Below are 15,000 nucleotides of genomic sequence, written 5' to 3'. Positions count from 1 at the left end.
GTAAGAAGTTTGTAATACTGGTTACATAGTTATCGTGTTTTATTAACCTTAATTCTGTTTGCCAAGGCTATATATTTTATTGTCTTGCAAAGTAGCTATCCGATGCTAACGCTAACGTTAGCTAGCTAATTTATGTCAAAAAGCAGTAGCTAACTAATGTTACTGCCAAGATATGGTTTCATTGTAAGACGGTGTAAACACATGACAACACTTGATGAGTCTTACAACACCTCTCTGGTCTCTAGTGAAATCATATCTTGGCAGTAGTTAGCTAACGTTTCTGCTTTTTGAGATAAATTAGCGTTAGCAACGGATAGCTCATTCTCAAGCTAATATAGCAACATAATTCAGGTTAATAAAATACGGTAATGTAACCAAAGTATTAAAAACTACTTGGCTACATGTGGCTATAGTGTGACAGGTCTACTGCTGTTCAGTCTCTCTTGTTCAGACCTAGCTAACTTAGCTAGTTTCAGTGCTGCGAGGCCTGTTCAGAGGACATGTCGGCTGCAGTGTGTGAGCTAGATTGCTTGTGAAGGATGAGTCAAACTAACGTTAAACACACAAGGAGATATAAGTCAAAGAAAACAACGGCATTATAGTACACACAAATATTAAGACATTTCTGTGATATAAGTCAATAATACAAAATACTGACCGAAATGTGTTTTAATCCAGTAACATTAGTCGAACAGCTCCACTGTAGTCAGTATTTGCTGTACCAACAGGTGTAAACTGAAAAAGTTTACTCCTAGATTTTTGTTTCCTGCTACTTGCGATCTAATTGGAGATGAACAGCCAATCAGAATTGACCTTTTGATTCTGCGATTGGTTGGTTTTGTGGGACACTTGTAACGCTGTGAAAATCTGAGCGAGCGTGTCTAGAGTTGAGCGCGTAGAGAGAAGAGGTTGAGAGCGAGGGAGACATGACCGGAGCGCAGCAGCGTCTACCTGCGAACAGAGAAAGACATGTAAATACATTTATTGTGCACGAAATAGGTTTTTGTTTACTCAAACTGAATTATTTTTTGCGAGTGTACATTTCTGTTCAAAATGCAATGTAATGCGCTTGCAAAATATAGTTCTCTGTGCTCAAAACATACAATTACTCGCTCAGGAATGTGACACATATATAACGCCATACACATACACACTCACACATTACATGTCATTTAGCTGACGCTTTTATCCAAAGCGACTTACAATTGCTATATATATCAGAGGTCACACACCTCTGGAGCAACTAGGGGTTAAGTTCCTTGCTCAGGAACACATTGGTTGATGTATCACAGTGGGAATCGAACCCGGGTCTCCCACACCAAAGGCATGTGTCATATCCACTGCACCATCACCACTCACACACACACACACACACACACGCACACACACACACACACACACACACACTCACACACATAGAGACAAACACACACACACACATAGACACACACACACACACACACATATAGACACACTCACACACACACTCACACACACACACATAGATACACACTCACACACACAGAGACACACACACACACACACACACATAGACACACACACACACACACACACACACACACACACACATATAGACACACTCACACACACACACACACACACACACACACACACACCTTAAAGGAGAACAGAGAGTGCAGTTCCTGTCAGGAAATGATGTCACTTTGTGTTCTGACAGTAAACAGGATCATAAATGATGCACTGCAGACATGTTTGTACGGGGAGGTAATAGATTACATTTCAGATGAAGAGAACCTGCATCTCTCTTTGCTCAGTGCACATCTGATCAGTTCTAAAGATGACTGCATGGTGTATTTTATTTTGAAAAGTATCCGGATGTTTTATTTTTTTTCTGTGCTCGACTTCCTGTCCCGCACAATCTGAATTGTGCTGAGTTGCTGCGGAGCTCTCCGTCGTCCGTCAAAAATAGAAGCTCTGCGTATCTGCTCCGGAGGGCTGCGGACTGACGGAACTGGGACGGAGTCGGGACGCAGACGTTCTGCAGTCAGTGGAAATAAACACATTGACTTTAATGGAAACCTAATGACTCTGTCGACGTTCCGTCGACGTTCCGGAGACGTTCCGCAGACGTTCCGCATCCAGTGGAAATTGCCGGTTAGGTCAACACATAGACCAGGGGTCACCAACCTTTTAGAAACTGAGAGCTACTTCATGGGTACTGAGTCATACGAAGGGCTACCAGTTTGATACACTCTTCTGAAATAAATTTGAAAGAAATGTCCTCAGTTTGCCTTTAGTTATATATGATTATTAATGATTAATGATACTCATCTATGTGAAGACACTGATCACGTTAATGATTTCTCATTATCAATAATTATCAACAATGACTTAACAAGGTGGGAAACAGATAATATCAATATTCAATTTTCATTTTTAGAACAGGCCTGAGGGCTACTCATGTGGTCCTTGGGGGCTACCTGCTGCCCGCGGGCACCGTGTTGGTGACCCCTGACATAGAGCATGTTAACCTCCTTCTATCAGCCAAATATCTTCCTGTTATTTCCTTTATCAGAGTTACAGCAGGACATAAACAAGTTTTGATGGTCGAAAGTAAACTTCATTAGCAGTTACATTTCTTCGATTATTAATGAGTGTTTTTCATTTAAAGGTTCGACTACGTGCTTATTCTGTAGACTATTTAGTGTTCCACAATCCCAGACTTTCATATTGCATGCTTGTTTACATGGAAAGTAAAACAGGTTATAATGACATAAATCAATGTCCCCGACCTGGCTGTAACTCCATGTATTTTAAGTAAATGCACAAATATCTGTGTTTATACAATAATTTATGGAGGTGAGACATGGAAAGGCAGTTTTAGAAAGATGAAAATATATTTGGACCCCACCAGGTAGGGGGTTGAGTTTTCCCATGTTATCCTATGGAGACTGACGGGCTGGGGGTCGTTAAGGGAACTTATTTGGATGTGCAGTGCCCTAACCCCGTAAAAACCTAGTGAAGTGACATTTTCCACAATAGAAACATGATATAAATGGGAAAACGTACTGTTCTAGCTATAAAAATGGCAGAATCATCCACAGTGCATGATATTTCAAAAACCGCTTCATACACGCTTCAAGGTGACGCCAATGAGTTGTTAACAGATATTCAGGAAGACGTATAGCCCAGCAACAATCTATCTAAAATAACACCTTTTGGGAGTACCATTCATGATATGTAGTAAAATATTGAAGTTGTGTGAAGTTTATATGGCTTAAACTGTTTCACTCGTCCTGACCAGGAGGGACGAATGAAACGCACGTCCCACTTCTGCTGTAATAATTCATGAACGGTTTTGTTCAAAGCTGAAAATGCAACTGTATTTGACAGATGACAGGTGTAGGTTGCTAGTGACAAAATATTAGCTTTCAGTGTGATACGATCGCTTTGGAAATTACGTTTAATTAAAAAGTGTTTCAACTGTCCCAGCTCTCCCCTACCTTTGTTTCATGTAATATAACATTTTTTTAAATGTATTTAGAAAGAAAGCAAAACATGATAACATTAATATCAAAACTGCACATAGAACTAACAACTACTTTTAAACAATACTCATTTTAGGGGAAAGATCATTGATTAGGACGTAGTAATGTTGAGCTACACATTTAAAACATCAACACATCTGATCTTCATTCAGATTGGAGAACTGCGGTCTGTCAGAGATCAGCTGTTCTTCTCTGGCCTCAGCTCTGAAGTCCAACCCCTCCCATCTGAGAGAGCTGGACCTGGGGGACAACTACAACCTGAAGGATTCAGGACTGAAGCAGCTGTGTGCTGGATTGGAGAGTCCAAACTGTAGACTGGAGACTCTGAGGTCAGTTCATCTATTTTATTCTTGTACAGTGTAAATCTATCAAAATTAAATCCATAACAGAAGTTTTAAATTTCTATCAGTTCACTTGTTTTCTGTGTTTGTCTGAGTACAAATCACAACAACTCTTTGTGTGTTTTCAGTTTGTCAGTCTGAACAGTTTGTCTCCAGGGGTCCGTTTCAGAAAGCAGGTTTAGTGAAAACTCTGAGTTAGTTAACCCTGAGATGAGGGAAACAGAAAGAGAGGTTAATCAAACCTGAGAGAGAGGGGGAACTCCAGCCTGTTATTGAGAATGAGGACATACGTCACGATTTGGGAGGTGTCTGAGCCCGTCCACCATTTTGAGATCCTACGTTATCGGTTGCCAGGGGCAACAGTGTCAGAGCGACACAGACACGGAGCAGTCAAAGACGGCTCAAGGAATTATCATCACGGCGTTTTGTTCTCTTAATACATCCAAGGTTTAAACAGAGAAAAAAAAAGTCATATTGTGATTTACAATACTATGATTATAAAAATAAATGCAACAAACAGTAAATAAAAAATGTCTTGCAGAAGAAACCCAGAAAACCCTCAACATGTTGGGTTCCTTAAAAAAGTTCAACAAAATATATAGAATATAAAAACATAAAAACATAGTCTATAAAAAGGAAGAAAGGAAGAATTAAATGAGTAGAGACAATAAAGAATGAAGAAAGAGAGAGAAGGAAAAGTAATAGAAAAAAACAAGAGACATGTTTACTACAGTTACAGATTTTTTAAATGATAGAGGAGAAAGTTTGGTTTGGTTTGTTCAACAGTACAAATGAAAAATAGAACAAATAAGAAAAATACAAATTCTTATTAATGTGGCAGATAAAATGTATTATTTTAACGCTCAGAAACCTGAGGTCATTTTTACAGTTCATTGTCCGTCTGGTTGTATTTTCTAAAAAAGCTTGTATAACATCAACCCTGTTGTCTACAGTCAATATATGAACATCATTGTTTTCAGGAAAAACTGGGCTATTAGAATATGTGTGCTGCAGTGAGGTCACTTGGATGTAAAAAAGGTTGTATGACCTTAAAGACAAATAATTAAATAAATAAAATGGAACATGAATCTGACAGATATATATTGATATCACAGCCAATCTCCTGTCTACATCAGTTCCCATATGTATTAGGAGTCACACTGTGAAGAAATAAACATTATAACTTATACAGTTGACTAAATATATACATTTTTTCAAAAAAAGTCCAGACGCTTTTGCCCTCATGACATTCACTTATGCCAATAATCAAATAATAATGTCATATTTATTGAAATCACACACAGCAATGTTCTAAAACAGTTCTCCTATATATTTGGAGTCATGCAGTGCAAACATAAACATAATGAACATTATAACTCATGTAAAAGGACAAACTATTTACATTTCTTCAAAAAAGGCCCCATTTATGCCACATCTCCAAACCTTCTTCTCTGTAGAACGGTAATAAACTGGAGTGATCCATCTTTCACTCTATAGTCTTTGTTCTCGCTTGGATTCGCTGCAGAGATCTATCTTTCCTCTCGATAGACTCTTTGTATGACGGACCTGCCTTCCCATTGGTTGAAAGACGTCAACACAATCTCGCACAGCATCATGGGATATTCAAAATGGCAGCTAGCATCGAGCTAGCGGCAAAAATAACGGAAAATTGATAAATTATGGACATCAAGTGGATAAATCTTGGATATAAGCGTTTGGATTTATTGCTGAACAACTCCGAAAAGAGGCACAACTTCCAGGCTGGATAGAAAACCTTCTGTAAAGGCTACAAAGACACCAAAGACACCCCCGTGATGGTTAACTCGTTAGCTTTTAGCAGCCAAAATCAGTAAGTTTCTACATTAAACCGTTATCAAATTATCTAAATATTAATCAGAGGTGCCGTTGTACGTCGCCGACGACGGCGTCGGGTTCTAAGGATGGGTGTAATCAAAGAACTATTGATTAAGTTACTAAATATACTTTGTACAACCTCTTGGTAAAGTCTGAAATCACCAAGCTTCTTAAGACCCAGTGGCTTCTTCTGTTGTTCTTACTTTATTTTTATTATATAAAGTCTTATTTGTGTATTTAAATTTGTCAATTTTCTTTAATTCTAACCTAAATTACACAGTTTACATTTTAAGAGTCAGAGGGATGAAATTAAAGTCACAAAAGTACCTTTGTTTAATGTATATATCATTTTTTTTAAATGTATTTAGAAAGAAAGCAAAACATGATATCATTAATATAAAAACTGCACATAGAACTAACAACTACTTTTAAACAATACTCATTTTAGGGTAAAGATCATTGATTAGGACGTAGTAATGTTGAGCTACACATTTAAAACATCAACACATCTGATTAGATTCTAAATAGATTTTTATCTTCATCATTTATTCTTTATCCAGATTGGAGAGCTGTGGTTGGTCAGAGATCAGCTGAGCTCCTCTGGTCTCAGTGAGGTCAGAGTCCTGAGTCAACCAGAGGATTGGTTATTATCATCTCCTCCAACATCAAGATCCCAAATGGCTTCTCTTTCTCTAAAGTGTGCTTTGCTTTCCTCTTTTACACACTAACCTAACACACACACACACACACACACACACACACACACACACACACACACACACCACAGATCAGCTTGATTCTGAGTGTACGTTTGTAGTGTTTAAGTGTGGCACAGTAAAGAAGGCGTAAGTCTACATTTCCTGATCTCTGTGTTTTTGGTTAGATAATCAACATTTTGTCTAATTTCTTTACATTCTTTGTCAAACCATTGATCATCTTTGGGATTCTTAGGTTTATTTTTGGATAGTTCCAATTGTGATGATTTAGCAGTCTGCATGATGATGTGATTGACATGTCTGACTGCATTATTTAGGCCTTCTTGACTGTGTACATATGTGGTGTCCAGAAAGGTATCTAGTAGTGTTTGAATTTCGGTGAGCTGATTGCTTTCTGGAACTCTTCTGTGCTGGTTTCGGCCCATCTGTATGATTTCCTGATATTAAACAGCTTACTGGGCTGTGGGGGGGTGGTGTTGTTGGTCACTGACCTTCTGAGAAACAGTAATTTGGCTGTGGTCAGACAGGGGGGTCAGTGGTTTAACTGTGAATGCACTGAGAGAGAAAGGGTCTATATCTGTTACCATGTAATCAACGGTGCTGTTGCCAAGAGGTGAGCAGAACGTATTTCTACCTAAAGAGTCTCCTCGTAACCTACCGTTGATGATGTCCAGACCCAGGCTTTGACAGAGCTGCAGTAACTCTCTGCTGTTCTTATTGATCTGGGCGTCAGAGTTGGAACGAGGAAGGTTAGTTCTGTTTTGTGGATAATTGTGTCCAAATATATAACTGTTACCTAGCTCTGTGTTGTAGTCAGGGAGAGAGCCAGTACGTGCCTTCAGGTCCCCACAGATTAGCACACTTCCCTGGGCCTGGAAGCTGCAGATCTGCTGATGGAGAAGGGGGAAGATGTCTTCATCATAGTATGGGGAGTCACTAGGGGGAATGTATACAGCACACAGGAAGATGTCTGTCGGAGGGTTAGTGATGTCTTGTTTTATTTTAAGCCAAATGTGTGAGCGTTCATATTTTATAGGGGTGATGTACTTTGATATTTCTTCTTTGTACCAGATAATAATCCCTCCTGAGTCCCTCCCTCTTTTAACAGCAGGGAGTTTGTCTGATGACAGCATGATTTCTCTGTAGTTTGGGGGGCAGTGAGTTTATTCTGGTTCGTCCATACGTGCAGTTAATGGATACAGATACGCAGAACTGAAGGCTCGGTTGGCAACTATTAGCTAGCTCTGATTAGCGGTTAGCTCCGGTTAGCAGTTAGCTCCGTTATAAAGATATGAGTGGAGGAGCTGCCACTGAGAGGGGTAACAACCAGACTCTGATTAATGACGTTCGGGGAGCTTTCACAGCAGCGTGGCCGCGGTGTTTCAACAGTTTTATTAGTACCGTTAATCCCACGGCAAGAACACCAGCAACTAGCTAACGTAACGATAGCCTCTCTGAACAAGAACACCAGCAACATGCTAACGTAACGATAACCTCTCTGAACAAGAACACCAGCAACATGCTAACGTAACGATAACCTCTCTGAACAAGAACACCAGCAACATGCTAACGTAACGATAGCCTCTCTGAACAAGTGCACACGGCAGCACGCAACTTCACGAGGGGGAGGGGCTGGAGGCAGCTCCTCTCTGGGCACTGTAAAAAATTACACGTGTGTGTGTGTGTGTGTGTGTGTGTAATGTGTATATACTATAATTTTTACTTTTTTAACTGTCTAGTGTGTAATTGTGTGTTGTTCATACTATAAAATTATTTATTGTTTGTCTTTGTTGAATAATACAGAAGACAAAGACCTTAAAAAAATAATCGAATCGCAATATTTGAGAAAAAAATCGCAATTAGATTATTTTCAAAAATCGTTCAGCCCTAATCTGCAGTCAAAGCCTCTGGGTTTTCTGAATGTTTTGTGTTTATAAGCTTTTTTACCTGTGTACTTTTAATTTCTTCCGGGTAGCCAATCACAAGGAGGCTGGGCTCTCCCAGGAAATTGCAACATTGTTTCAGTTCCTAACTGCTGCTCTGCTGCTCCCTCTGCTGCTACTTAGCACGCTATGTTAAGTTAGCACAGGCTAGCCTTGGTTTCTTGAGGTAGAAATTTGAAATTTAACTATTGTGGGTATGAAGGAAGCTTACCTTACTACTCTATTACAGCTTCTCTTGAGTGGGAAGGAGACGGTGCTAGCCTTTGGTGGTTTTTTTCTTTGGTTTGGAGCCTTTTGCGCCTTAGCTTAGCGTAGCATAGCCTTCTTGCTTCTCTTCTCTGTCCATAGCTGTTGTTAGCAGAGTTAGCTGTTGTGTTAGCAGAGTTAGCTGTTGTGTTAGCAGAGTTAGCTGTTGTTAGCAGAGTTAGCTGTTGTGTTAGCAGAGTAAGCTGTTGTTAGCAGAGTTAGCTGTTGTGTTAGCAGAGTTAGCTGTTGTGTTAGTAGAGTTAGCTGTTGTGTTAGCAGAGTTAGCTGTTGTTAGCAGAGTTAGCTATTGTGTTAGCAGAGTTAGCTGTTGTGTTAGCAGAGTTAGCTGTTATGTTAGTGAGACCTCTTTTCTTCTTCTTCTTCTGGACTATCTTTGATTGCACATGCTCAGTAGCTCAGATGTAGATCATGTCAGCTAGCTAGCTCCATAGACAGTAAAAGAAAGGCTGTTTCTACAACTTCAGTCAGTTACAAGGCAGGATTAGCTGGGAGACTTCTAAATGAGGGCGCACATGGAAGTAGTTCTTTTGTAGATTATGGTGAACTTGTGTGTGTTGTAGCAGTGCTTTGCTATTGCGAACGAGGTAGCATGCTAGTGTTAGCATTAGCGTTAGCATGCTAATGCTACGAGCTAATGGTTGCGGTTAGCCAGCTCGTTTCGGCTTGTGACGTCACAAGCCGTGCCGATTTAGAACAGCTCTGAAGGCAGGACACATTCAGAAACCGTATCTCACTCTAAACACCATGGATGGATTTTTTCAAAGTTTGTATGTGTGTGGAAGCACCAGAGACTAGGGTGACCAGACGTCCCCGGTTTCCCGGGACAGTCCCCAGTTTCCCGGGACAGTCCCCGGTTTCGGTGACCTGTCCCCGGCTGGAGCTGTCCCCGGAGCTGTCCCTGGTTCTCACTGTGACTGACAGACCTGAAACTGTAATGAAATAAAGAAAACATTGACCAAACGTATAGTCGTGCACCCTACGCGCGCAGGCTCAAGACAGCCAGAGCGAGCACTGCTCAGAGCTCAGAGATGTTTTAGAATGCCCATATTTTACGATGCTAAAATTGCTGTTTATTTACATGGACTCTGGTGGATTTAACGAACGCAATTTCGCAGACTTTTTATGTTTAAAAAAAGGATCTTACTCTTTAACAGAAAGGTCGACCTCCTTAGAAATCCTTTCCATAATGTTGTCTGACACTTATAATATTAATCTGAGCCTGTCAGCGGCAAAACAAGCACTTTATGAACATAAATTCAAGCTGGACAATTGTCTTGTTTCGCCGCTGCCGACTGCAGCGATCTCATTTAATACTGGACCAATGTCAAAGGAAAATATTTCCTCAATAGTTTTAATTGTATCCGATACTCAATGAGCTGTTGCAGAAGGAAGCCCAGCGTGAAGCAATAAAGCAAAAGCTGTCAGATACATGTAGTGCAGTAACCATGACAACATTTCCCTCTGAGGTGTAGTGGAGTACAAGTATGAAGTAGCAGCAGGGGTGAGTCTAGGATCAGACCTTTAGGGGGGCTCAGCCCCTAATGAGAATGGGACACGGATATAGTGGATGTAAGTGTTAACCCCCTTGCTGTGACAAATGGTTTGCAAGAAAATTAACATTGAACTTACATGAAATGTTATCATATTTGCATTCTGCACAAATCTCTGCACACCCATTACTCTCTGAAATATCTCACAAACTCTTCACTCAACACATGCATCAGTACAACAAGCGGTTCCTGAGTAATACGGTTTTGAAATTGCAACAAAATTTCTACATGGTCTCCAACTTTATAATTTAATCTCATGTAAACTATTTATTTATCAGCACAGATATTTTTTGTAAATTGCTTAGCCAGTGTATCCCACCATAATGGTTATTATATTGCCAGATTCCAGACAATCCCACTTACTTATATATATCCCACAAATATGAATATATATTTCTACTGGTATGCTTCCTAGTGATGTTAATGAAAAAATATGAAGAAAAAACTATTCCACCTGTGCGTGCATGGTTAAAATTCTGAAGTGCAAAATAGTTCAGGCCACAGCACAAATATTTCCATCCATAGATAAGAATAATCAAGTCTAACCTCTGAATTTCTTTTCAAAGTGCACCAGATTGATGCATTTAAACGTTAAAATAGACACAATTTTCTTACAGGGGAGCATGCCCATGGACCCCCCTAGGGGGGCTTGTTGGGGCACAAGCAGCTCTAGGTCTAGTGACGTCCCTGGGGCAGTGTCCCCGTTTTAAGTTTACAAAGATAAAAACATTACCTGTTTTTGAGGTATTTACGCTTCTGAGCTGAAAATGTCCCCCCAAATCCCAGAAAAAGTGATTTTTTTCATAATATGGGCACTTTAATGCACACTGTAAACATGACTGTAACACAGTGTATTCATCAGTTATTTCTCCCCAGCTAAATATAAGGTCAACAACCATTTAGGTGTTAATAATTGTACAATCTTCCCAAATTATAGTCCCAGTTTACTGGAGAGAACACACATTGTGTGCTTAAAATGCCAAATAAAATGCACATGGAAGAGGAACCAACACGGTCCTTTGTTACAGAACACAAAAGAAATTAAAGCTGCAGCGATGAACGGGCCCTCGCACTTTGTGCCATTCAGAGGTACCGCTCCCAGTCAACGCGGCCGTGTATTTCTGTGACCGTCGAACACTGCACGAAAGATTTAGACTTAATTCCCTCCATGTAGTGCATAGTGTTGAAAATTAAATATTTCAAATTGTGCGGATTACACAACGTACACTTGAGTTACAAACAACTACCGTATTTTCCGGACTATAAGTCGCTCCGGAGTATAAGTCGCATCAGTCAAAAAATGCGTCATGAAGAGGAAAAAAACATATATAAGTCGCACTGGACTATAAGTCGCATTTATTTAGAAATTGATTTCACAAAATCCAAGATCAAGAACAGACATTTAATTTGGAAAGGCAAGTTATTCAACTACACAGCAGCACACAGAACAAGGGGCTGAATACGGTAGGTGTCCGGTATGTTAACGTAACACATTAACAGTTATTCAACTATACAACAGAACAACTACCAGGGCGTGGAGACGTAACTGCACCGTTGACGTGCATCTACATCTGTGGACTCGTTCCTCCAGCTCTGGCCATCTTGCTTTCAGCGCGACTAGCTTTCTTTGTTTCCTTCATTGCAGTAAGAGTCACCTTTACAAGTTTCTCTCTCACTCCAAACTTTCTTTCTGCTGGTCGATTACCGTTTTCGGCTGCATATTTTACTACCGTACTTGCAGTCACCTGCAGTTTCTTTTCTTTCTCAGTTGTTTTTCGGAGCAGCATTTAGTCGTCAGAAGCCTAGAGCGCCCTCTGGCGGCTTTAGACGGTAATGTTTTCAGCATGAAATAACATTTAAAAACGTGAAATTATAAATATTTTGATATATAAGTCGCACCTGACTATAAGTCGCAGGACCAGCCAAAGTATGAAAAAAAGTGCGACTTATAGTCCGGAAAATACGGTACCGGTTTTGTGGCGTTATGTGGTAATTTGACACCAAGCCACGCCCACACCGTCCATAATTTGCACCTTAATATTAATGTGGCTGACATGCTGTTGGGTTTAGGGTATGGCTCCAAGAGGCTTTTTTGTAAGTCTGGACAGAGTACATATGCTTACCAAATCTCATACGTATAGGTGAAACACACTGCAGGGGCCAGTTCTGTGAAATATTGTAGGGGGCGCTATTGAGCCACTTTACCATAATCAGGCCTGAGACCCATGTGATTCATTCCAGGCCTGGACTAACATCATGTGTGACAGATTTGGGGCAGATCAGACAATGTACGTTAAAGTTACAACAGCTTTTTGTTTCATGATGTAACATCAAAGTTCGGCGTGCTGCCACGGCAACGCCCTTCAACAAAAAATCACGATGAAGCATCATCAAGGTCTTAAGAGTTTAGGGTTAACAAGTTAGGAAGAGGACATGACAGTGTAACGACTGTAACTTCCTGTTGCCAGTAGGGGGCGCTATGATTCTACCTGAATATTGACATGTATATCTTCAGGCCAGGACCCTTATACAGCCTGAGCAGTTTGGAACAGATTGGACAATGTACAGTCTAGTTACTAACCCCTTCCTGTTTCATGGCGAAGCAGAAAAACCAACGCCATGCCCCACCCACAACTTTTGGCGTGCAGTAAAAGGCTTCGGAATTTAGCTTCGCCAACGCTTTTCAACGCAGGCCTCAGCTTTTGCTTTCTGAAATTGACAATACGGTTGCCATGTTTTAAACTGCCTATATTTGGAGCAATTAATTTCATATGTAACTATACCACATATTTAATAATGGAACAATGAGAGAATGGCTTGCTATATAATTTCTTATCCCTCTCAAATAGGAGGCAACGGATCCCAGAACTCACAGTTCAGATCACGGTTTAGAGTCACGGAGCAGATACATTTTCAGATCAGCACAAAAAAATGATTATTAAAAATGTAATAACAACTTTTAACAAGAATTACTTCTTTCACCAGTAAATTGCTGTTAAAAGACAAAAACAGATGAGAAAAGTGTATTTTACAATAACTTTGAACGCACCACGAGGTTTACCTGTTTTAAGTGAACGCAACATTTATTTATTTAGTTTTGTAAGTTTAGATTTTTTTATATATTAAAAAAACACAAATATTGAACAGGTGGTTGTCAAAGGGGGCAACTGACTCAATCTGGTTGCCAAGGGCAACCGGGCAACCATTACTGTCGAGTCCTGCAAAACACACACACACACACACACACACACACACACACACACACACACACACACACACACACACACACACACACACACACACCCACACCACACAGAGACACACACACACCACACACACACACACACACACACACACACACACACACACACACACACACACACACACACACACACACACACACAGAGACACACACACACACACACACACACACACACACACACACACTCACCACACACATACAGAGACACACACACACACACACACACACACACACACACACACACACACTAATTGAAACCAATCAGTCAAACATTATTGTAAATAGAACAAGTAGAACTTTGTAGCGTCTCTGACTTGAATTAGTTCACCAGTTTGATATCTGATGAACTTTTAAAGCCAACATTTCCTGTGATCTGCTGTCATGGTTGGTCACTCTGAACTCAACTAAGGATGTTAAATATCTCTGTAACTTAGTTAGCATGGCCTTATGAATGATGACAGGTATGATGACGTCTTTTAGGACCTTTACTGAGGACAGAGGGAGTCGGATGCTGTACAGGTTGGAAAGCCTCTTGAGCTAAATCTGTCATCTGTGATATTGGGCTGTATAAATAAAATGGACTTGACTATGAATGTAGGGAGAGTCAGATTTGAACTGTTAGATTAGTTTCTATGATTAGTGTCCATGTGAGGATAGTGGTGTTTTCTAGAGCTGTACAGGAAGTGAACTAATTAAAGAGCAGATGTGTTCAGAAGACTCATCTCTACCTGAAACATTAGGATGTTAGTGAAGATAAGCTACACTTCATTCACAAGACAATGAAACATGTTGATTTATAATAAACTTTAATAAGATGATCCTGTTTAACCTGTCAACATTACAGCTTACTGTGTGTAATTATTGTAAATGTATTACATTTAGTAAACACGTCTAATTCATGTCAATGCAGCAGAGTAATGTTGAGCTACAGATTTAAAACCTTAATATAACTGAATAACACTAAATAATTCACTCCAAAGTCTTTATTGAAGTAGCAGCATGTTGTCATTAATATTAATTAGAGCTCTTTTTTACTTTTTGTATTTTACAGTTTTTATCCTGATCCTGTTGTGTTCAGGTGTTTCTGTTTTCTAAACCTTCTTCAGCTCTGAACAGATTATTAAACTTTGAATGATTTCAAGCAGGAACATTGTCTTCTAAACTTACATCATTTATTCTTTATTCAGATTGGTGAACTGCGGTTTGTCAGAGATCAGCTGTGCTGCTCTGGTCTCAGCTCTGAAGTCCAACCCCTCCCATCTGATGGAGCTGGACCTGAGCTACAACCTGCTGAAGGATTCAGGAGTGAAGCTGCTGTGTGGTTTTCTGGAAAGTCCAAACTGTAGACTGGAGACTCTGGGGTCAGTTCACTGACTCTCTGTAACTATTATAGATCTAATATGTTTAACAATTGAATTTGAATTCATGTACAAACATAATTTACATCCATAAAGTTATAAATGTTCTTTTTGTTCATATTTTAGTTTCTTGTAGTAAATGTAGTCTGCAGTCAGAAGAGACTTTAGTCTGGCTATCA

At 39.9% G+C, this 15,000-nt stretch overlaps 1 protein-coding gene and 1 long non-coding RNA gene across 11 annotated transcripts in view; one reads left to right on the top strand and one right to left on the bottom strand.

The window, feature by feature from the left end:
• Positions 1-15,000, top strand: part of LOC116039725 (protein NLRC3-like) — an 86,399-nt gene that overhangs the window by 17,644 nt on the left and 53,755 nt on the right. For 4 of the 10 annotated variants that reach the window (XM_035998157.1, XM_035998164.1, XM_035998163.1 and 1 more), the window contains one exon: positions 3,683-3,859. The exons of 2 other annotated variants lie outside the window; for them this stretch is intronic. In XM_035998157.1, the coding sequence (XP_035854050.1) occupies positions 3,683-3,859 (177 nt within the window). Of the gene's footprint in view, positions 1-3,682; positions 3,939-4,007; positions 4,069-6,285; positions 6,488-14,650; positions 14,853-15,000 lie in introns of those variants that run through there. 4 more of the 10 variants (XM_035998159.1, XM_035998162.1, XM_035998161.1 and 1 more) reach the window with 4 other exon arrangements.
• The window catches only part of LOC118494357, a 7,874-nt gene continuing 6,556 nt past the window's right edge, over positions 13,683-15,000 (bottom strand). The window contains exon 3 of the long non-coding RNA XR_004896485.1: positions 13,683-13,710. This is a non-coding gene — a long non-coding RNA (uncharacterized LOC118494357). The remainder of the gene's footprint in view (positions 13,711-15,000) is intronic.

Source organism: Sander lucioperca, chromosome 23 (genome assembly GCF_008315115.2).
Source record: "Sander lucioperca isolate FBNREF2018 chromosome 23, SLUC_FBN_1.2, whole genome shotgun sequence".
In the NCBI taxonomy this organism is placed as follows: domain Eukaryota; kingdom Metazoa; phylum Chordata; class Actinopteri; order Perciformes; family Percidae; genus Sander; species Sander lucioperca.
The sequence above is the reverse complement of the archived record's forward strand: the minus strand, read 5'-3'. Positions and strand labels throughout refer to the sequence as shown.